The sequence below is a fragment of the Filicampus tigris genome, chromosome 10 (genome assembly GCF_054856515.1).
Source record: "Filicampus tigris isolate MCC_2025a chromosome 10, RoL_Ftig_1.0, whole genome shotgun sequence".
NCBI classification, from domain to species: domain Eukaryota; kingdom Metazoa; phylum Chordata; class Actinopteri; order Syngnathiformes; family Syngnathidae; genus Filicampus; species Filicampus tigris.
Genome location: NC_141226.1, coordinates 15603037 through 15626882, shown reverse-complemented (window position 1 = coordinate 15626882; position 23846 = coordinate 15603037). Strand labels below are relative to the sequence as shown.

Sequence of the window (23846 nt, the reverse complement as noted above, 5' to 3'; positions counted from 1 at the left end):
CTGCGTGCCGCCTTTAAAATTATCTGTCATTGTTTTACTAGTGGTATCGGTATCAGTGACCACTCAAGAGTTAAGTACTTGTACTGGTATCGGTGTAAAAAAAAAAAGTGGTATCGAAAATCCCTGGTATGATTACCCAATGGTTGCAGTGATTCTAGAAGTGTGGTATGTGGGCTCCCTCTAGTGGTATCCAAAAGAATCAAACACACAACCTCAGAACTGGGAGGTGGATGGTCTGCACACACGAGTCAGTCACTTTGCCGCCTTGGTTTAACATACATGACATTTACCTGTATGAAACCCTCACAAGCAGGAGGAGATCATGAAAACGTAACGCAGAAAGACCGGAGCCTGGATTCAAAACCCCAACCTCAGAACACAAATGGCCCTCGGGCCGTAGTTTGGACACCTCACCTCTGCTCTGCTGTGATTCAACCGAAAAGTGTTTCAATTCTGATAATGTCCATAAGAGTTCAGTGAAAAGAAAAAGAGATGTTAAGGTTATTCTGACTGGGAGCATTCCGCGCATGGCAAATTAAAAAGAAGACGACTCTCTGAGGACATGAAAGTGCGTCATTACATCATGTCAATAAAAACATTGCAGGCGGCGCGCGTGCGCTCACACTGACGCGCGCCCCTCCGTGTCCCGGATGTTTTCTGGCACCGGAAGAGAAGGGGCCGCTCTCCCAGCCATCTTGTGGCAGCATCCAGCGACCAGCTCGCATCAAGCCTAGTCGAATCGGCGGTGAATCCAGCTGAAGGGGCGCCATCATGCCCGGCCACCTGCAAGAAGGCTTCGGCTGTGTCGTAACCAACCGGTTCGACCAGTTACCGGACGACGAGTCGGACCCATCGGAGATCCTGAAAGCTGCCGAGAACAAGAAGAAGGAGGGGGCCGCTGCTGGCTCCGCAAAGAGCGCCTCGCATGCCGCCAAGCAACCCAAGAAGGAGTCGCAGAAAGACAGGAAGAACCCCCTCGCGGAGAAGAAGGAGGAGTCGCAGCCTCCGGTGCCACTGAAAAAGGAAGGTAAACATTCGTCCATGTTTGTTTTGGTGTGATGCTCAACTGTCCTGCTAACATGCTAGCTCCTGCTGGACAGCGTCACTCGGCGGGAGGTCAACACGGAGCCTTGCCTGCCTGGCCGCTTGTTGTTAGAGGACACACGGAGGTGGAGTCCTTCACTCGGTCTCTCGGGTCACAGGCAGTGACTCGTGCATGCCGCTGGCACGCTGTGGCGAATGCATCCTGTTGGAATGTGTCTGCTAGTCTGGTTCGGATGATGCTCGCTCTGCGCGTCTCGACTGATGAGGATTCCCGTTAATTAACGTTTGTGTGATTGTTCGACATAAGAATCGTCTGAATTTAGTGTGTGGATTTAACAGCGTGTGTTTTGTAAGTTAAATACTGTAGCCCAGGGGTTCTTGAACTTCTTGGGTCCAGAGACTCTTTGCAAGGGAGGAATTCTTATCCAAGGACACCCTCTTGATCGCATGGTCGATTGCAGTTACCTTGGTCCTTGACAAAGGAGTTCATATTAAAGCGGAAGTCAAGTCAAAAACAATTGTTTAAAATATGTTCTATTCTGATAATTATTGCGGTTGTGGAATATCAATATAATTTTCCTTGACGATTAGTCAATTCTTGTGCTATTTTGACAAAAGCATGTCAGAGCCCTGTTATTAAGGCATGTGGGAAGTGTTTGAAAGTGTGACTGAAAACTCACACGGCTCCTTTGGACTCGCATCACAGAATTATGGTTGTCAACCAAAGCTTGACAAACTGTACACCTGTTTGTGTGCTTGACAGGCATGAGGCGAGTGGGTCGACGGCCAGAACCGCAGCAGGGTCACCAGGGCTCCCAGCACCAGGGTGGCCAAGGTGAGGGGCGTCCCGGAGACAAGAGGCCAGACCGCAGACCCCCTCGCGAGCGACGCTTTGAGAAACCCGCCGAGGGGGACGTCGGCGACTTCTCCGCAGACAAGTGAGACTCGCCATGAAGCGCCGCGCCATCGGTTACTTCCACAACAAAGTCATCGTCCAAGTGTGCGATTGCAAGGGCACGGTTGAGCTTCTGTCGTTGTTCCCTTGTCTTCAGGCCCTCTGGAGACCGGCCCCCGAGGGGGCGCGGCGGCGGGCGAGGTGGGCGCGGCGGAAGAGGGCGGGGCATGGGCAGAGGAGACGGCTTCGACTCCCGTGGCAAACGAGACTTTGACAGACACAGCGGCACTGACAAATCGTGAGTCTTGATGTATAAAAGAAGTCGATCAGCTGCGGGGGTTCCTCGGGTTTACGGCGGTTCGGAGATTTCGGGGGTACAAGATGACAGCTGGGATGGGCTCCAGCGCGCCCGTGACCCTCGTGGGGATAAGCGGTTTGGATGATGGATGAAATGCATGTAAGAAAATGTGGTCTCGCGACACAAGGAAGGTGATGCTCAGTTCCGGCTACATTTATTTCCTTAATGTGTTTGATTTATGCCCTTGGGTTAGAGTAACGGGGGTTTTCCTTGCTCAAATTGAGGCAGAGGTGGTGCCGTTCTGATCATTTACACGGGTACCTATGGCCACGCTCACTGACTCAAACAACCAGTTTTTATGTGAAGAATTTGTACCTTATTGTTCGTCAGAATTGAATTTTTTTGCTTTTTTTGCTTTGGAATTTTTTTACGAGACGCCTGAAAATCCAAAATGCAACAGATATCAAGTTCATTATGATTTTTTTTTTCCCCTGCAAAATCAAATGAGCTTGGCTAGAAAAGAAACAATACTTATCTGTTGCACAAAAGCTCCCTTGCTACTGTCGAGGTATAGCGTTGAGCAAGGCATCATCAGACTGCCGATTTGAATTTCCCCTTGAGGGACACAAATGAGCGTAATTTAAAATTTCGAATCCGACCTGCGTGCTGACTCCTGTTATGTTGCAGCTTTGGAAACGGAACTCTGTTGTAAACCGAGGGGCCCCCAAACCACCACCCCCCCCAGTACACACTGTACGCTGCTCGCATCAAGTGTTATTTGACTTGTGTAATGCTCTTGCCTCAGGAATCAGAAAAGCGAGGAGAAGCGAAGTGGCACCGGCTCACACAACTGGGGAAATGTGAAGGAGGAAGTCAGGTGAAAATTCACTCTTGCACACACACACACACACACACACACATTCCTATGAGCTCCAAGTGTATAGATGGAGCGATCGAGGACACCGGGGCAGTGACTAAATTAATCTGCATGCTTTTGCTCCTTTAACCATTTAAGTTGTCAAACCAACACTTGACCAAGATGGCACCCTATTAATATTAAAACATTTCCCCGCGGCCTCAGGCTTCTACTTGAGATCCATTTGCACAAATCACGATAGGATCAGTTAATGGGTTTTATTCTTCCTGCCCCCTAGTTGCAGCAGGAGTTGAGTTTGTTGTCGGCCAGACAAGATCTGTCTTTTGCATCCGCGCCACAATCAAGGCTATTCATCGCCATCTGTTACGTCGTCAGAGCGCATGCTGCCGATTGCACAAACAAACTTTTGTTTCTTGCTCAAAAGTTTTCTCTGTGTTGTTGTCGAACACAAATATCCATATTGTACCTTTTTTTTTTTTTCCACTTCTTTTTGTCTTCCTGCTGTAGCAATCACAGTAGTACTGTACCCAAGTGGTGTCATAGTCATCATTTGTCAACAGAGAGAATTGTCCTGAGGAAGAACGCAAAAGGCATTTTTAGAAATGGAAACCTGGCCATGTTGTTTGTTTCCAGATAATGTCACTTAAAGCACTTGTGGTAGTGCTTTGAATTTACTGATAGTCAATGATAGTAGAAATTCAAATTGTGACTTGAAGTTACAAAGGTATATGATGACAGTTTAAACGTGGGTAAAAATGTTTATTCATTGAATTCTTTCTGGGCTCAACCAATCACGGCTCAGCTTCAGAGAGCAGGTGAGCCGTGGTTGGTCGTTACCTGAGCCCCGAGCAACTGCGATGTCACTTTCAGTTGACAGAACGTGGCAAAATGGCCGTCCCGATGAGATGGCTTAAAACGGGTGGATTTTGCTTGCTTAGCTCACATTCCACAAATGCAATATTAATCCGAATGCTGTGTTGTGACTAGTGGAGGCGCATGAAACATAGTATTATTGCAAAGAATTTTGGGGGGTTGACTTCCACTTTAATGGGCGTTTTGAGAGGATTGACATGGACACAGTTCACTTAGAAAAACTTTCTGTCAGCCATGCATGCCATTTCCTTTCTAATAGTACATCAGCCACATGAGGGTGCTAGTGACTGGTATTGCCAGCCTTCATGAAACAAAAGTGCAACTAGTAGTTATACTTTTGTTGCAGTTTATTAGGGGTGTGCTTTTTTTTAAATTATTTTGTTGTAAGATATGTGCCTTGTTTCAGTTGTCAACATAAAATGGATGCACTTTATATTTCTCAGTGAAGCTGAACCAACTCCTGCTCCTGCTACTGAGACGACCCCAGAGGGAGAGGAACAGGCCCCCGCTGGCTCTGAGAACAAGTGAGTGTTCACTTCCTGTCAGCTTGACTGGGTTTGACACTTTGGATGTGTCGGCGCCCGTCGGGCATCTATTTGCACGTTTGTCCTGACATTCATAAATGACGTAAGAATATTATTATTGACCTTTTTCGGTAGCATGTTCATAACCACGATGTGTAACTTGCATCATGTCCGCAGGGAGAACGAGGTAGAAGAAGTTAAACCGGAAGGTCCCCGAGAGATGACCCTGGACGAGTGGAAGGCCATGCAGGACAAGGAGCGCACCAAGGTGGAGTTCAACATCCGGAAGCCCAACGAGGGCGCAGACAGCCAGTGGAAGAAAGGATATGTGCTCCACAAGTCCAAGAGTGAAGATGTGAGTACGGGCCCACGGGCTACAGTTAGCTAATTGCGACCCCCTCAGTCCCTCCATATTACAATTGCTATTTAATATGCAATTATTGTTTGCAAGTGTTTTTTTCCCACATATTTTTTTTTAACAAATACAAGCAATAATTTAATCCGTTTTACAATTAAATCTGATCAGATTCATTATCAGGCATGTAACAATTAGTCGAAAATCGATTTAAAATTGATTCGCCCTGATTAATCTGTTCAAAAAATAGAAAACTTTAGTTGATTAAATTCATCTAAAAAATGTTGACTTGAAAGGGTCTTTTCATTCCGGATGCATAGCTTGCGCCAAACATCGTTGCGTATTGCGTTTGTGGATGGCTGCAGAACGACACTAGTGCACAGAGACAAGCATGGTAGTAATTTTTTGAAAATCGGGAACTGAAAATCGAATCGGAAATCCGGGCTTGAGTGAATCGTTACATCCCTATTCATTATACATAAATGTTTTTGGTCTTCCAGTTCACAATTAGTATTGTGAACTTACTAAACACTTGGACTCACTGTCTTTTTAAGCGTTGCATAGTTGCTGGGCATCGCTGATCACCACTCGCTCGCTTTCCTATTGATGCACCGGCTCCAAACATGCATTCAGTAATGAGCACAGTACATAACGTTTATGGCATGTATTCAATACAAAATACAAAAACTGAACTTTCAAAGTAGCCTGCTAGATGAGTGGTACTTCCGGATCCACGAGGCAAGTTAATTTCACATTTCAAGTGTGACATTTTTCCCAAATGAATTTTTCACATCTCATGACGTTTCATTATTCAAGTTTCTTAATTTGCTTCAGTTAGCCCATGCTAGCGTGACCTCCGTGTGTGTTGGAAAACTGCACTGACATTTCCTCTCTTTGAATTTTCAGAGGCCTGTTGGAGCTTTGATTGATGCCCCAGAAACAGAAGTAGATGCGCAATCCCTGTACCAAAAGGTCCCTGCAATCTCATATTTGGTTTAATATTAACTATAGACACATGTGGCTATGTTAAGGGTGATGAAATGTCAATTGAAAAAAACCCATGTGAACTTGACATGGTTTGCGCACAGGGCACTGCTGATGAGTCTGCCGACCACCACTTTCGCAAACCGGCCAACGACATCACATCTCAGCTGGAGATCAACTTCGGAGACCTGGGCCGCCCCGGCCGCGGGCGCGGGGGCCCTCGTGGGGGCAGGGGAGGCCGTGGCGGGGGAAGCAGCAGACCGGCGCGTGGCGGAGGGCGCTCTGAAAAGGTAAAATGGCTGGCAGTGACAAAGGATGAAAATGTGCTCGCTGTGGCGCAATGATATTAAAGGCCTAAGCCTAAAAGCACTGATGTGGAAAAGCTGATGTGGAGCTCCCAGAGAGAGGCCCAGTGAGCACACGCAGCGCGTGCTCATCCACAAATGCTTTTCCAGCTTCAGTTATAAATAGGGTGGTATCTTTACTTTTGATATACCTTAAAGAAGGAGTTTGCGGTTTTCAAGAAAAAATCTTTTTGTCATATTTGTTCAGGCACCTTCCTGGGCAGCTAAGGGGTCCTCGGGAAAATGTGTTGTTATTTCGCGTTTTTTTTTTTTTTTTTTTAATCATCAACTGAATGTTTAAGTTGGGGGAAGGGTAGAAAATTAGATATGCTTGTCTTGAGAATTGGGACATGGAACTTTGTCAAAACATTATTAAAACATTAACAAAAACTATTAACACATTTTAATATAAACTCTTAGCACACCTAGTCTCTTGCCACGTTGTAATTTTGAGCTTAAAAAAAAGACCCATTTACCAGATAAAAATGTCTTTTAACCCAAATTTTAGCCAGTGCATACGTGATGAATTTTTTCAATGATAATGATAGCTAATTTTCCATAAGTGATTCTTCCATTGCAAAAACTGTGTAGAAATTTCCAATATGTTGATCTCACGTGCTCTTTAAGGTTATTCTTGACCTCGTGCATGTCAGTAGCTTCTAAACCTTGGACTGTTCGTTTTTGTTTGGAATGGTGAATCCCAAAGCTCATCTCTTGTTTTCCCGCCAGGCGAGTGGCGTGTCGGTCCCCAACGTGGACGACCCCGAAGCTTTCCCCGCCCTGGCCTGAAGGTTCCTTTGCCGCCACCGGCCCTTCCGTCAGCCCCCTGTCCCCACTGACAAGGCTTGCATGCTTACCACATTCTCAAATATTTAAGAAATCCGGAAAAAGAAAAAAAAAAGTTGACAAAAAAAAGACAGTCATCCCTTACTCGCACCACCAGAAGACTTCAATTTTACCTGCGAACAAGACAAAAAAGTGGAAAAAGGACCTCTTGTTACACTGACATTTTGTATTTTGAAACATGAAAGCAGGGATGTTTTCATTGCTTTTGCCCAGAGATTATGCATAATTCATCAAGTTTGTTTGTGCTGCTTGAAATGATGCATTTTCAAGTGTGAGTCTCTCTTTCAGCTCAGTATTATGGAGTCCTAGACGACTTTGAACTGGAGTGCTTTTCTTCCCTCCCAGTGTAACAATACACACTGATGTGGTAGCATTACACTACATATGAAACGTGTATTAGATAGCTCAAGTGTGACTTTTGAAAAGTGTAATTATCTTGACGATCCATCTCCTTCTGAGAGGCACAACGTGAGGATGGGCAACCAGGCAACAGTGACATCCTACAAAAAAAAAAAGCTTTGGATTTTTCTGCTTGATGTGCAGTGAAAGTAAATGCCTCTTGTCCTTTTTTTTGGGGGGGGGGTCGTTTTTGGTGGACCAGTGGTTAGTAATGCTTTGTATCCCCTGATCCAGATGTGCCGCCTGTTTGCAGGATGTGTTTCTCTTTAGGCTGGTCCTTTTAGCTCATACGGACTGTAACTTGTAAATTCAGGACCACTAAACAAATGCTTTTATTTTTATTTCTTATGTTAAGAGTGTGAGTGTGTATGTGTGAGTGCGCCACGGAATGTGCAACTGTGACTGCTAGTTACTTAGAAAGTATTGGTCTGCTTCACATGGTCAAAACCATAAGCAGGTTCTCGCCCTTGATTGTTGAAAATGTTTCTCGAGAGGCGATCGCGAAGTCTCGCGCATCTCAAAAAGCGCTCGGTCTTGATCAGCACCGGCCCTCTGAAGACTCCCACCCATTTCTGTAGACCATATTTTGCTGTGTTTTATTATTGTTATTTTATGAGTGCAGCAGCACTAATGCATAATGTCTGCTGTTGATGTGGAACAATCACGATCTGCAGAATGTAATGTAAACTATTGTTGCGTGGGAACCAACCACCTGCGTCAACATCGCCAGCGAGCCTCATTTTTTTAATGAAGCGGGTCAATGGGAGGGGCTGAAAGGTAGCAAAGTTAATAGTATAGTGCTCCGCTTTGAATTGCTGGTGATGCACTGGTACAGGTGGCTGATTTTTTTTTTTTTTTCCTTGTACGACTGTTTGAGCCACATGACGGTAAAACTTTGTGCAAACATCCCTGTTCTAATAAATTGCTTTAGAGGTGTAAAATGTACTCTCGAAATAGAAAGTGAATTATTCATTATTTAAAAAAAAAATGTGGGTAGTGGATGTTAGGGTAATATAGTTGGTGTTTGAATGGAATCCAACACAGAAACCCTGCATTAATCATTCCAGTGCTTTTGTCTTTTGTAACGTCCCTCACCATTATCAGCTAAAATGAAGCTACTTTGGAGCTACTGTATATTTAATGGTTTTTATTCAAGTCCTGGCTCCCGTTTCTGAATTCTGTATCTGGCCTTGTAAAGGTTAAACTGTTTGGGAAAAAAACATATGCTATAGAATTGGCTGTTAGTGTAAAAATGTAAAATGGTTTGGCAAATAAAGGGTGAAGTCAGGCCTTTAAAAAGGGGAGTCAAGTCAAAAATGTTCTGTACAATTATATGTTCTATGCACCCCCACTAGTCTAACGGTATTCTCATTAATTATGCGTTTGTGGAATATGAATGATGGACAGTAGGCTTCAACAATGAGATCTGTGGGAAACAAATACAGAAAGACAGCAACTGGTTTTCTTTCCTCTGTTCCCATTCCGGTTTGCTAGTAAAGGGGGCAAGTCTTTATCAAAGTCATTCTCCTGGACTTTCCAAAAATATGAATGAATGAAAAACATTCATACAACAGCACGCTCCTCCTGCATGGGCTTATAAGACACCAAGCAATCAAAATGACCCGGCACAAGAACCATAGCACAACAGGAAGTTGAAAGATGGGGTTGTGCGTGTACCGATCCCAGGTATCAGAATAGGGCCGCCGAGAGCAGCCTAATGGTTTCCGACAAGGAAAAGTACACTAGAACGCCCCTTTGAACTGGAAAGTCCAAGTTAGAAGCTGGGAGAAAAAAGGACTCCCGAGTTCACCGAGCGACTTCAACGTGACGTCACTCGACCCCATGGAGACACAGACCGTGAATGGCAAAAATAATTTACAAGATAATAAACATATATTTGGCCTTATTTACATTAATTTAGTTGATTGAAATAACTTGACGTAAAACAACGTGATTTGTATTGGGAGCGTGACGATAATGCCGTTATGTCTGCATGAAGTTATTTGGTGAAATGAATTAAATGTTATGAAGACACGATATTCCTTGATTTATAAAAATTAAGGAAATTACGAATAAGGTTTGCTGGAGGTCAAAATGAGTTGGGATGAACCAGAACAACAAACAATTTATCAGCCATCTTTGTTGTTTACATCTGCCTCGAACACTGAATTCGGAAATGGAACAATCCGAGTGGGATAAATTCGACTTCCCACCTTCCTCTAATGCAGCATTATTGTATGGCTACTACTCCGTCGGCAGATATGTTAATATCAGGTAAAAAGGGTTTGTTTCCATTTGTATGTTCTACGGCTACGCTGTTAAGTTAAAAAAAAAAAAAGTGCGCCTTTTGTCTGAAAGGGGATATTCGCCCTCTTCATCATTTCCGCTTTCGTCGGAAACAATCTTTGTGCGACTGTCTGCCGCGTATGCCCATCGCATTGACTTCAACTCCCACACGCGAGTGAAACTATGACAGAATAGCAGAAGCGTCGACGAAGATTGTCACTTGAAGCTGACGGAGCATCCCCACGAACCAACAAGGACACTTTTGAGTGGCGGCTCCAATGTGGTTCACACTCACCCTCTTCATCATTTCCGCTTTCGTCGGAAACAACCTTGGTGCGGCTGTCTACTGCGCATGTCCACCGCTTTGATTTCAATACCCCCCACACGCGAGTGAAATTATGACGGAGGAACAGAAGCGTCGACGAAAATTGTCCCTTGAAGCTGAAGGAGCATCCCCACAAGCCAACAACGACTCTTTGAGTGGCCGCTCTTTGTTGGTTCCCAAACTGTTGGCTGCAGGTTTTTACGGAGTCAGTTCATTTCTCATCGTCGTTGTAAACAAAAGTGTCCTAAGCAGCTACAGGTAAAGTACAAAGTACGAGAGTGAATAATCGCCTTGGTTTGCACATTTGTACATTTACTCCTAAACAAAAAGTTTGTTTGAGAGGGGCAATGCTGTACAACCAGAGACCTCCTGTACCTTTAAGTTTTAGAGCAGATGGGCGAGGTAAACAATAAGAAAAATAATATAAAGCAAGCGTCCAGGTACAACAATTAATTTAATAATTCGTTCACATTTTAAATGTATGGTTTTTGTAATTAAATTAATTACAATTAACCAATAACACAACAAACACTCTCCCCTCGCGATGCAAAAATGTTGTTTTCAAAAGTAAAAGCAAATGTCTTATGTTGATTCAACTGAAAGATGGTCAACAGCAAATTTTAATCAGGGGTGGCTTTGTGTCTCTATACATCATTTTTTACACTGATTTTAAAACAATGTTTTTTTTTGTTTTTTTTTTAGTGCATCAGGTTTTCAAAATATTTTCATTGTATTATATCTATATTTAATAAAAACATTTAATTCCAGATTCCCCTCATCAACATGTGTTGGAATTGGTCAAGTGAGTAGTTCCAGTGCATCACTAAACTTCTTGTCATGTGACCCGCCATGTTTACTTTGCCCGGCTTGTATTGTTTGGCAGATGCTGGCTGCAGTGGTGGTTCTGAGAGTTGGCAAAATGTTGGGTGTCATTTCCTTTCCAAATATGGACTCAAGTATACCACGCAAGGTATGGTGTAAATATTGAATTGGGATCGAGTGTAGTTGTGTGTTGAGGGAAAAAGGTAGTAGCAGGAAAAAAAGTACTTCATAAAGCAAACCTATTTTTGTCCCTGCAGATCTTTCCGCTGCCTCTACTCCATGCTGGGAATCAGATATCTGGACTGTTTGGGACTCAGCGACTCAAGTTGGTTTTTTTTTTTTCTAAGAATTAGACTCTGTTTCCACCAAGCTGTACAGTTACGTTCTGTTGAAAAGTTTGAAAAAAGGTGTAAGTCTAATTTGAAAAACTAACAAGTACGAAGTACAGTTATCTTCATTCAGATGTATAAAGTAAAAGTGAAAAGTCATCAGGAAACTTTTCAGGATGGCGAATACCGTTACCATGTGTTGGCATCAACCAATACCATCCTTTTTTTTAAGGAAGCAGATTCTCGTGGATGATGACAATACCAGCTAATACCACTTAAGACAATACGACTAAGGCTAAAAAAAAAAAAAAAAAAAAATTGAACATCGAGTAACTCCTCCTCGGCAGTAGTTGGCGCTATACTGCAGCAGTTTCACACAATGGCGAATCATCATTTGCATCAGAAAGGTCTTTGCTCCCATTTTTTTGTCATTGTGTTAAATTTTATATATCAAAAGTACTAAAGGTATCGGTACTCCGTATCGGTGAGTACTCAAAGTGTGAATACTCGTACTGGTATCGGTCTGAAAAAAAGTGGTTATCGATCATCCCTTTAATGCCCAGGTAACATACATATCTGAAAATCAACTTCAGGACAGCAATGAAGTATTTGTGCTCGGTTACTTCCCACCACCGGGAAAGACGAGTTTAATCGGGGTTAATTTGAACGGTACCACTTGGTGGAACCATGAGTATCGTGACACAAGGCAGCTTTTGTAACACTTTTGTTTCTTCTTGTATTAGTTTGCCCATGTTTACAATTCTGCGAAGATTCAGCATTCTCTTCACCATGCTGTGTGAAAGAATCCTGCTCAGGCAAGTGTCATTCCGTTGCCACTATGTCAGTGCGCCAGCAATTCAGCACAATATTCACTTTGGGTTTTCTCATCAGAAAGACGTACTCGACGGCAATCAAAGCTACTGTGTTTACTATGATCTTCGGTGCTTTGATAGCCGCCAGGTGAGTTGGCCTCATGCCAAATGCGAGTACCCTTTATTGACAAAATATAAAGAAATATTTGCCAAAACGTGAGCGAGTTATACTCACTTGTGAGATACTGACTGTATTTGATCCGTGTGTTTGGTAGCGCTGACCTAGCGTTTGACCTTGAGGGCTACACATTCATAATGCTGAACAACGTGCTTACAGCAGCCAGTGGCGCTTACATGAAGCAGAAACTGGATGCGAAGGTGAGCAGAGCTGCTCACATTAAACATTTTCTTTTTTTATTGCAACGAGGGTTGTAATTGTTTGCAATATTTCGTTATAGTTAGTTCGTTAGTTCGGTTTGACTTTTGTTTTTCGAATACGCTTTTCGTTTTAGTTAGTTTTTAGAACAGGTTTATTATTTTTTTTATTTTGTAGAAAAGGCTTCGTTTTAGTATTAGTTGTAGTTTTTTCAATATACGATGTATTTTTCGAGCGCAAGATTTAAAAGTGTTGTGTAGTAAACTAAACTAAACTACAGTTCTCAGACGACTGTTTAACCTTCTTTTTTCAGTACGGATGTACAACAATACTGAAATAAATATTTAAATTGAACCCCAAAAGCACATGTACGATATTAATTGACCAAGATGAAAACAGAGCACATTTTGGCAATAATTATAGTTAGTTTTATTTTTAGTTTTATTAACATAAGATGAGTTGGTTTTTCGGTTTGTTTGTTTGGTTGTTTTTTAAAGCATTTTCATTTTTATTTTAACGAAAATGTTTTTTCAATTTTTAGTTTTAGTTATTTTGTTAACTTTAATAAACCTTGACTGGAACTCTTTGCTGATGTTCTTACAGGATCTGGGCAAATTTGGACTTCTCTACTACAACGCTCTGATCATGCTTTTACCCACTCTGGTGTACGCGTACTATACCGGAGACTTAAAAATGGTGTGGTGGCTCTTGTTTTTGCACTTTACAATAAGCCTTGATGTACAGACCTTTTCAATAATGTATTTAAGATCACATTTTGGCACATTGAAGCTACTCCCACCTTTTATCAGAAGTCTAATGAATTAAGGGATAGGTTCAGAAACAGGTGGATTTTTTTTTCCGGAAACGTCATAGCCATAAGTTACAACACATGGTAAAAATGCATATTGCGCAAGCTGTTATAGATCAAACAAAAAATGAAAATATTTCAAAAACCTGATATGTTAGGGGGTAAAAAGTAAAGACATTTTTTAAAATCAGCGTCAAAAATACCTTAAGGGGCACACAACGCCATCTCTGATTCAAATTTGCTGTTGACCGACCTGAGCTGAATCATTTCTTGTATGTTTTAGAGTTTGGAGTATGACGGATGGTCGGACCAGCTATTTGTTGTGCAGTTTGTCCTCTCCTGTGTTATGGGGTAAAACTTGACACCCGATTATTAATGGGATGTACTTCCAGCACTTGTCTAAGTCGTCATTTTGTCCCTCATCAGATTCATTTTAATGTACTCAATCATGCTGTGTACACAGCACAACTCGGCGCTCACCACCTCCATTGTGGGCTGTATTAAGGTAAAGCAGTTGATCCAGCGCAGGTGTCATCGTTAGAATTGTACAACTGACCCTTACTGTGGTTGTTTGTTGCAGAATGTCGTGGTGACCTACATTGGAATGGTCTTGGGCGGAGACTACATTTTTTCATGGACTAATTTTATTGGTTTGAACATAAGGTAACACAACATCCGGAAAGAATCATTCGTTATTCATTCTAATTAGTACACTAAAACCTAACCTATTTGATTTTATAATTAGTAAAAAAAAAAGAAAAAAAATGGTTTATGGTTTTCACTGAAATGAGCGACAAAAAAATATTCAACTTCATATTATTTTTTAAATGTACCCGTTCTAAATTGGTAAAAAGTCTTTGCTGATCAAACGAACCAGCAGACTGAGCTGCTATTTTGTCATCTTTGTGTCCACAAAGCATCGCAGGGAGCCTCCTGTACTCTTTTATCATCTTCACACAAGAGCAAACAAGTAAGACGGTTTTAAGGATTTCATGTGCAAATGGTCATTTCTATGGTTCAATATACTAATTAAACATTTACATACTTTTAACAGAAAAGGTGTGACTGTCAAGAGGCCTACCTTGAAGAAAGACACCCATCATTTTTTCTCACCTTTATTACGAAGTGCCTTCAATTTCTGATCATATGTTTGAACGACTGACTGTATTCCGCATTGGGGTTATGTTGTTTTGTGTTTTACTTTTATATTGAAGCAGGTGCCAGATTTATCAAATATAACCAACTGTTTTACATATATGATGCAGTCGTTTTTATTCGGGTGTCATTTACAGAGGGGCGAAAAGCAAAACATTGAAAACAAGAGTAGCTGGGCCAATGTGCTTTGAGACGAAACCGGTCTTAGACTGGAGTGCAGAGCGAAAGAGAAAAATGATTTCGAGGCAAACTCACCAAATGTCCTTTGCTCAAATCAACCAGGTGTGTGGGCCCCACGATGAAGACTTTCTAAAGTGATGGTTTAACCTAGCAATTTGAGCCCTGAGGGTGTGTGATGTCATTTTCAATCGACAGAAGTGACAAAATGGCCGCCCCCGGAGATGGCTAAAAATGGGTGGATTAACTCTTATTCCACATAAGCAATATTTATCAGAATGCCTTGTTTCAACTGGGAAGATATTTTTGAAAAAATATGTTTGGGTTGACTCTCTTTAAGAACCAAAAGGTGAACCTAAACCTTTGAAATGGACTAAAAAGTCAAACAAGAGAAGAAAAAAATTGTAATGGCTACTTTTAAAATGACATATTTCAGAGCCACACAGGCAATGTGCTTCTGAAGAAAAAAGAAGAGAAAGGGATGAAGATCATTTTTTTTCTCTAAATGTACCAAGGGATGTAAGAAATCTATACAAAGCTTAGAAATCACTGACATTGACTAGTAAAAAGAAAATGTAAAAACAAAGAAGCCGATTCTGAAAATCCCAAAATACAGCCATCTTCTTCATGCGTTACAATACAGGACATCACTGATGTCAGCGGCTTGACACAAACAAACCTGTGGTGGTTTATTTCTCCAAGTGAAAATTCTGCTGTTGCTTCTTCTCAAGCACAGAAATGTACAATGAAAGTGCAACTCAAGTGAACTAGCGACAACAGCAGCTTTGTCTATGCTGAGTGCTTACTCTGCCTCCTCATGGCAACTTAAGCACAATGTCATTTTAAACTCTGCTGTTCACAAATGTTCAAATGGCTTGAAAAGCAAATACCCATCATAAACATTTTGTTTTTGTTAAAAAATATAAATATCTTGTGTAAAAAAATATTAATGGGAATCATGTGTGTTTTTTTTCTTCTTTTGAGTACAAATAGAAAGAGAGATTCTTGGCAAAATGCTGTCAGTCAGTCAAGTAATTACAGACAACGGGTACAAGTCCGGAGCTACATGGATGGGCTCGCGAGGCGTCGGAATCTTTCCCCTGCTGGAGGATCAACGGCATTTTTGGTTGACTTTTGACACGGCCAGTCATCAAGTCCTCATCGACCCCTTTCGACTAAGAAACAAGAGCTTCAGACTCTTCAGTTCTCCTGCGTTCTGGGAGGTTCCACTTCGCTTTGCGCCAAAGGCTCCGCCTCCACCTTGAACCTCTTGGCCGGCCTGTCCTGCGCCACCGCCGTGTCTCTTTGGTCTGCGGTAGGTTCTGGAGAGCCGTTTTGCTCGTGGCTGGGTGAGCCGGGGTGGCTGCATCCATTGGAGTTGTTGTCTGACGTGGGGAGGGCGCCATCACCTGAGGGACCGTTGCACTGAACAGGCTCAGCTTTCACTTGGTTCACTGGGACAATAGGCGTACCATCTCCTACATGACTGGAACTGTGGCCTGCAATACCTGTCCAAAAGAAAAACGCATTTTGACCTTTGAGCGCCGCCGACGTGAAATGTCAACGGAATCCCTAACGAGTAAGTCGGCCTATCCATTTGGGGATTTTGAATGACATGCAGGACAAACGGCGTAATATTAAAACCATTGAATAGATTTTGGTGCTGTTGCTCACCATTGTGGCCGCTGCTGTCTTCCCTTTCCGAGTGGCTGGCACTACTGCTGGACGTGGTGGGGGGAGGCGACGCCGCCCTGCTGGAGGCCACACTTTCCGTCTCGTCCAGTAATCTGTCCATGTAGTCTCTGATGGCACACAGTGGGCGGATGGGCATGTTACACACATTGTCTCAGACCAGCGACGCCGTGTTTAAGTCCCGCGGGCCGGAACGGCACCCAAGGAGGTTCGATCAGGCCCGCAGGATCATTTAAATGTGGAAAAAAAATGCATAAAAGACACGGAATTCATATTTTGAATACGATGCAATTCATGATTTATCCGCTAGGGGGCACACTGTTTTGATCAGAGTAGACATCATTGTTTAAAAATTATTTTTTTTATAAATCTCGTTTAACCTTTAAGTGAATTACTGTATTTTTCAATACTAATTACTTGTTGAAATTTTGTGCCTTTGTACAATAAGTGGGATCAGTTGCAATGCATATATGTGAACGATCAAAGTAAATTGCACAAATGTTTCATGAAATGTTTTGTAAAAGGAATACTCATTAAATTTCAACATTTTCCTAATGTTCTTGTGCTTCTTTACACCAAAACAGAGGAAATACATGAAATTTTGGTTATTTATAGCTGAGTATGGTATCATTTTAATGGTCCGGCCCACTTGACATCGACAGAGGCCGCATGTGGCCCACAATGTAAAATGAGTTTGACACCCCTGCTCTAGAGCAAGACCAGGTTAGGACTGATTTCCTATATGGCGCATCCGGAAAGAATTCGCAACGCGTAACTTTTTCTACATTTGAGATATGTTTTTTTTAAAGATGTTTTTCTTTGTTTTTGTGGGGGGGGGGTTATGTTTTTAATAGGGCCTCACCGATAAATCAGCTGGTTGATTATATTGGTTATATTATCTATAGATATAATCGTACTTTCAGGGTAAACACTGTTCGGTCGGTATGCGCAGGAAGTAAAGGACATTCATCATAAGTGACAAATGTTATTCTGTGTGAATTAGGGCTGTGCAATCAATTGAAACTCAATTACAATGACTACACTCCACGATAACAAAATTGGCATAATCGTAAAAAACGATTATTAACATGCATTTATATGCAGTGCATTGTTTGTTTACCCAAGGAAATTTGACTTGAATTTATGTAGTTGCACCTTTTTTTTTTTCAATTTTATGGTAACTAATTTTATGAATTTTGTTTGGTCCATTAGGAACTTACATATTAGTGTTTGAAAGAAATGTATGTCTTTATATTTTTTATGTTTAAACATTTTCTTGTTTTGTACCAAAAAAAAGAAATGATTGTTTACTAATCGTGATCTCAATTACCCAAAAAAATCGTGATTATTATTTTTTTTTTATCATAATCAAGCAGTCCTAGTGTGAATTACATCCTTCTCCATCCTCTCAGATGCCCATTAAGACGCAAAGTCTATGTATGTTGATAAGGTTTATATTTATGTTTCATAGATTTTGTACTTTAAAATGCCTCTTCCTGTTTAAAAGTTAAACAAATACTACAGGAAAAAAAGTATTATAAAACAACTCTGCATGTAATTCATATCTTTGTTCTTATAAGCGTTAAGGGAATTTATTCATGCGGCATTTTTAAATTAATCAGCCCATTCTCAGTTCATCTGATTTTTTTTCCTGCAAAATATCAGAATGGAAAAAAAAGAAAAATAAAACAACTTACGTGACACCAGGATGGAGGTTGTATTTTCTTTTTCCAAGTCTGGTTTGCTGTGCAAAGAAATCATAACGCTCAGACTTCTTCCACATGTAATAAAAGGCCACACATTCTCCTACAGACCTAGTTCTCACCTGGAAGATTTAATGCAGCAGACATGAAACAACCGTTATTACCATCGTCAACACAATATACACAAGGAAAAAAAGTCTTATCATCAAAAGGACGCAAGCGCAAAAATAGCACAACATGAAAAAAAATAATAATCAAAAAGCATTGTGAAATTCATGTCATGCTTACCAAATCTATTCAGTGCTTTTATTTTCATTTGAACATCTGATGAAACAGTAAACGTGACTTCGCCCTTCACGATTTCTTATTTTGTAATGTTTCAATCGAGATGTTACGATGTTTTGACACATTTGTCTTGTATTTTCAAACAATAAAGATAATTTGCTATGGCTCATCATGCACGGGTGGAAAGACAACATTTGTTCATTTCCCTTACCTTGTTGGCCTGTATTAAATGAAAGTCTTTTCCATAGGATTTGAGTCCTTGTTCAAAATTTCGACATTCCTCTTCAGTCCAGACAGAAAGCTCCTCTGTGGAGACGACAGCGTTAACGCTCAGAAGTACAACTCGCGAGGTGGACAATTGCCATCAAGAGATGGAAGCGTCTTCGTTTCAGGCCAGGGCTTACTTACCTCTGGCTGCTTTTACATTAAACCGAAGTCTCCTTAAAGCTTCCTCGGTGTCAAAGTCACATTTCACAAGTTCATATAACGCCTGGAGAGAAAAAGATGTCGATTTTTCTCGATCAAAAGATGACGCCAAGTGATGTTGTTTCTATTTGAACACACACACACACACACACACACACACAACCTGACCTGTTCATTGTCCTTGATGTGGGATCCTTCGGGGATGGCGTCGACTCCCTTCTCCTCTCCCGTGCGTCTCGACGCCTCGATCAAGAACGCCACCACTTTGTTTTCAGGTAGACACTCAGGGTTCCACAACAGTTGGTCGTCATTTTCATAGACTACTCAACAAATACGAAAGAAAGAAGCGCCATTCACACTCAGCGAGCTACAGTCACTTTTTGCTTGGCATTTTTTACAGCCTTACCTTTTTCATTGTCTTTATATTTACACAAGCCAGTGGGCGTTTCCGCCTGATACATAGACCCCACCATGATCTCCTGTTGGAATAGAAGAGAAGATAGTTAAACCTATCTTACCAATGGGACGTTGTGATCTTCTAGGAATGGCGTAGAAGTGATGATTTGAATATGGGGTGCATGTTGATGTCCGTTTCATAATTACTGTGCGAAATTGTTCACTTGTTCAACAGCATCAAATTAATTTGATCCAATTGGTTATTTCAGAAGTGTGTATCAAACTGCTTGCGCCGGGAGCGCATAACCACGTTTCTACCACTAAAGCCGGGAGTGCAGTTGCGTCTTTCTACCCTCAAAAGTTGGGAGAGCGTTTACGTCATTTTCTTTTCGTGACCCCTCGGAGGATGTCGCAGAATTTTTTCCGGGCATAACGGCGGACGCGCAGTGATATAGACGATGCTCTTGTGGACTCAGAACCAGTGGAACCAGTCGGTATATATGTTCATGATGTACAGTATGTTTGTAGACGATGACAATATCAACGTCTTTGTAACGGAATAGAGTTTTTTTTAAATTAAAAATAGTGCTTCTCTTGCGCTGACACTATTTTTACATCTTCGATTGAAACAATAAATAATAGTCAACTCAGGACTGTGTGAAAGCCACATGTCTAAGCTCCCAAATTCTTTTGGAATGATGTTTCTATCTGCTACAGGGGCTGAGATATCAATTATTTTGTAGGTTTTGAATTCCTGGGAGAATCTCAAGTTTCAGAGGGTGATTCTATAGTCAGATTTTTGGGAGATGTTGAGCCAGGCGCTTTATGCTTTAATGAGTTAATCAGTGCCCAAGAATGGGCCTCGGGTTTGAAAAAGTTGGTGTGCCGCACTAGAGTATTAAAATATTGTCATGAACAGTTTGAATATGAATCAATCTGTTTTTACATATCCACAACACCATCTTGGATTACAGCCGACCTCTTTCGTGAAACGGCTGAGGTATGCATCGATCAATTTGATGGCACTTTGCGACTCGGAATCAGATGATTTTATTTTTAAACATTGATTGGAGTAGTAAGAAACACAGAAGTGCTCATCACTTCTGTCTAGAGGAATTTTTAAATACCTTTTTCCAGTCTTCAGATGGAACATAATCCTCATCTTCCTCCGACTCCTCCTCCGCATCGTTGTTACCTGACGAACATCGTCACGTTTCATTATCTTGACGGCAAGTAATTCCCGTGGAGCGCAAGAGATGAGCGGCAACATACTTTCAAAGTACTTGTGCTTCTGCGGACGAATCAGTTCGGATGTGCCGAGGCCCCGAACAGAACGCGTGCGGCCCTCCGCGGTCAGCGGGGCCTCGTCCTCCTGCGCCGTCGAGCTCTTTAAGCCTTCATCCTGAAATTGCACACGAGGACGCACTCAGTTCCTTTGCGGTACATTAAGCGGGTTGCCAACATAGTCAAGTGAGGCTACGTCCAAATATTGCTCGCAGTTTTAAAACGACGCACTCGAAATATGAATGGGCCAGGTAATTATTTACTACAAATCAAGTATTTTTGTTGATCTATCTATGCCAATGACGAAAGGACGCAGAACAACCAAATGCTTTACCGCTAAAAAGAAGGGGGAACATAATTACCTCAAATTAATAGGTTACAGCAGTTTTATGACATTGTCTAAACTGTTGTTTATGTACTTCTAAATGTCGTGAACAAACAAAATACAAATACAAAATGGAGATGTATTTTCTGTTATTGGTTCAATAGTGAATACAAAAGGCAGTTTTGGTGTTAAATGACAGTTATTTGATATGTGAAATTTGATATTTATAACTGCTGTTTTATTGCTGCTCTGCCATTTTTTAATTGCTTATCCACATAAATTTAATTATTGAGTTCTTAAAGTGAAATCAACCCAAACATATTTTTAAGAAGTTCTATGCAGGCCCACTAGTTGAAACATTGCAATATTGCTTTTGTGGAATATGGGTTATGCAGCAAAATCCACCCCTTCTTAGACATCTCAGGGGGCGCCCATTTTGTCACTTCTGTCGACTGAAAATGACATCACAGTTCCTCAGGTAACCACCAATCACGGCTCAGCTTCCGAAAACAGGTGAGCCGTGATTGGTCGTTACCTGCCCCCTGAGCAACTGTGGTGTCATTTTCAGTCGACAGAAGTGACAAAATGGCCGCCCCCACAGATGGCTAAAGCGGGTGTATTACTCTTATTCCACAAATGCAATATATATCAGAATGCCTTGATTCCCCTTCAAACCTGATGTGGCGTGTAAAGATTTTGTGTAAAAGTCTAAAGTTTTGCGGCAAAAATTATTAACGCTGTATTGCCAAGATAGCCCAGACACATGAGCGCACCTCATTTCTTTTGAGCTCGCCAGTGCCTCTGCTGCTCTCGTCATTGTCCAGCTCATCATCCTCATCCTCTTCTTCGTCCTCTTCTTCATGTTCTTCATCCTCCTCTTCATCCTCATCTGCGGGCGAAGCGCCCCCATAACCATAAAGACTCAGAAGTTCATGAATGGGCATTTCTCCTTCCTAACGAGAGAGGAAAAAAAAAAAAAGAAAAAAAAGGTGGGACACAAGCAGTTTAAAGAAACAAAAAGGTACAAAGAATCTGTACACTTACGCGTGCAAGATCTGCAATCTCATTGGCATTGGCCTCATCAGCTGCCTCCAACATTTCCTCCTCTTCCATTGTGCGTTCATCATCAAAGTCATGGACAAGCATGTCGGCTGATGGGTCAAAGTCATGGTCAACGGAAGCGGCTGAGCCCCCTATAGAGGCAAGATGGAGGCATATTTAGTTATTAACAAATAAGTCTCACAGGGCAAGAAACGACAGAGAAATTCAAGCATCAGCTTTTGCCCTTCCTCCCATTAGGAAAATTCCAATAAAATTTTGCCTTGATGTCTACTTTTAAATTTAACTGCCATTTTAACTGGTATCAGTCCATCCAATTTCTACAATGCTTGTCATCATTTGGGTTGCGGGTAAGCTGGAGCCTTTCTCAGCTGATTTTGGGGCGAGAGGCGGGCTACACCCCGTACAGCCAGCCAATCGAAGCGCACATATCATATAGACCAGCGATGGGCAACTTAAATGATCTTCGGTTCCCAGGAAGCATTTTAGAATGCAACACCGATTTTTTTATGGAAAGTCATTTAAGACTTATGATTTTACCCTGAAATCTCATGAGTAACACACACCCATGTATTAAACGACCCCACCGACTGCCCCCCCAACACATCTCCGAAAATCTTTTAAAAAATCTCCCATAATTTTTTTTTGTACTTGTGTAGAATATTTGATTTGCTGATATCTCGTATTATCAGAGTGAATAATATGCATGAATAAAGATATAAATAAACATACAAATAAAGTGTAAATGGTTTTTAAAACAGGTTAAAAACTATGCTCTTTCCCCATGTCTATGATTAAGGTCGTTCAAAGCATTTTTAAAGTCATGTTTTCCAAAATCTTGTTCTTACTCTGTGTGCAGTTTTACTAATTTTAGAAAGCTATTTTTTATTTCTTCACTTTGCTTTTAACACTCTTTATCTGTTTGTAAATGCTGTTGTACTTTTAACTGCGTATTTAGAGTTATGTTGTGTATGAAATTCTCCAAAAATCAGTGATTCTGTTTATTTATTTATTTTTTTTAAACAATCCCTAGGTACTGGTAAAGGTCAAAACACTGGCAAACATTTTTGTTTCTTTTTAATCCCCCTCGAGTGGGGATCTTTTTTTTTTTTCTTTACAAAAAAAAAAGAGTGCTACGGGATTTTACAGTACATCACGAATATGCAGGGCCCTTGCTCGTTCTGGTAGAGACAACACAACATGTCTCATAGTGGCCCGGTGTATTTAAGCATTTTTATTAAATCGAAAAGCCAATCTGAGTGTTGGGGCGAGCCACATGCAGCCCGAAAAATGAAAAAATGCAAATTTGAAATACAAATGTGATGACGCAAAATTACCGTTACATACCTGGGCTCGAATTCCCAAGGGAGGACTGCAAGGAAAAACAAATGTACTAAGCATCAAGAGAAATTACACAAGCATTATTTCAAAACAATGAATACGCAGCCTGGTCCACAAAACGCGCGCCTGCCACTGAGCGGTCTGTGAAGACTGTCTGTCAATACTTCTTGCTGGGAATGTAAATCGGACTTAAGAGACACAAAAACACAGTCGTACTTGTGGCGCTAGGTCCGCGTGCGATTCCTCAACTGAACTGCCGTGCAACTGCAACTTGTGCGCTAATTCGATTTAAATAGCAAGCTAACGCTTTCAAGTTATGCGTGGTAACAGCAGCACTCACTCTAATAAAAAAAAAAAAAAAAAAAAGGAGGCAGAGGAAATCGCATCTAAAACGCACATTCACAAGACACCCCAGCCAGCAATAAATGTGGTCCAAATATTCAATCAGGAAAAATTATTTGTTTCAGAACAAAACCGCAAAGTCGCTAACGCCGCAGCTAACGCTAGCTAAATCCGAAGTTTACTAAACATGCTAATATAAGAACAAATGATAACTATCTAGGAAAGCAAGCAAGGTGGTGGGGGGGTTCATGTGTTTAAGATGTACAACATACACCACATAAGCGGCTGAATGCATTAGCTTTGGCTCGACATATATATTTTTTTATTTTTCCGATTATTTACTTCACTTTCTTACCTCCGCCATGTTTGCAATCCTGCAGGGTCACGCGAGTACCCGGATGAAGAACCCCGCCCACCTGAACTCCACAACGACGAACGTTCGTTGATTCGTTCGTTATACGAAC

At 41.5% G+C, this 23846-nt stretch overlaps 3 protein-coding genes across 4 annotated transcripts; 2 read left to right on the top strand and 1 right to left on the bottom strand.

The window, feature by feature from the left end:
• The first annotated feature begins 630 nt into the window (after positions 1-630).
• Positions 631-8384, top strand: LOC147141036 (SERPINE1 mRNA-binding protein 1-like). Its single transcript, XM_086042879.1, has 9 exons — positions 631-1027; positions 1808-1982; positions 2097-2237; positions 3043-3114; positions 4431-4511; positions 4689-4866; positions 5773-5838; positions 5955-6140; positions 6924-8384. Exons 1-9 carry the CDS (start codon positions 772-774, stop codon positions 6981-6983), a joined length of 1215 nt encoding a protein of 404 aa, XP_085899005.1. The 5' UTR covers positions 631-771; the 3' UTR covers positions 6984-8384.
• A 1397-nt stretch (positions 8385-9781) lies between these two features.
• On the top strand, positions 9782-14452 carry LOC147141035 (nucleotide sugar transporter SLC35D2-like). Its single transcript, XM_086043315.1, has 13 exons — positions 9782-10308; positions 10819-10852; positions 10934-11020; positions 11130-11197; positions 11945-12016; positions 12093-12161; positions 12289-12391; positions 12993-13085; positions 13481-13548; positions 13624-13702; positions 13778-13860; positions 14115-14167; positions 14252-14452. The coding sequence occupies exons 1-13, from the start codon at positions 10124-10126 to the stop codon at positions 14260-14262; spliced, it is 1005 nt and encodes a 334-aa protein (XP_085899441.1). The 5' UTR covers positions 9782-10123; the 3' UTR covers positions 14263-14452.
• Positions 14453-14927: 475 nt separating this feature from the next.
• Positions 14928-23846, bottom strand: mier1b (mesoderm induction early response 1b, transcriptional regulator). 2 transcript variants are annotated; one of them, XM_086043313.1, is made up of 13 exons: positions 23738-23846; positions 23047-23071; positions 21685-21833; positions 21414-21593; positions 20304-20433; positions 20159-20226; positions 19042-19114; positions 18804-18955; positions 18618-18699; positions 18421-18515; positions 17919-18046; positions 16204-16331; positions 14928-16037 (listed from the first exon to the last, which is right to left on the bottom strand). In XM_086043313.1, exons 1-13 carry the CDS (start codon positions 23744-23746, stop codon positions 15730-15732), a joined length of 1527 nt encoding a protein of 508 aa, XP_085899439.1. In that variant the 5' UTR covers positions 23747-23846; the 3' UTR covers positions 14928-15729. The 2 variants fall into 2 exon arrangements, with proteins under 2 accessions (XP_085899439.1, XP_085899440.1); XM_086043314.1 differs by having other exon boundaries at positions 17919-17965.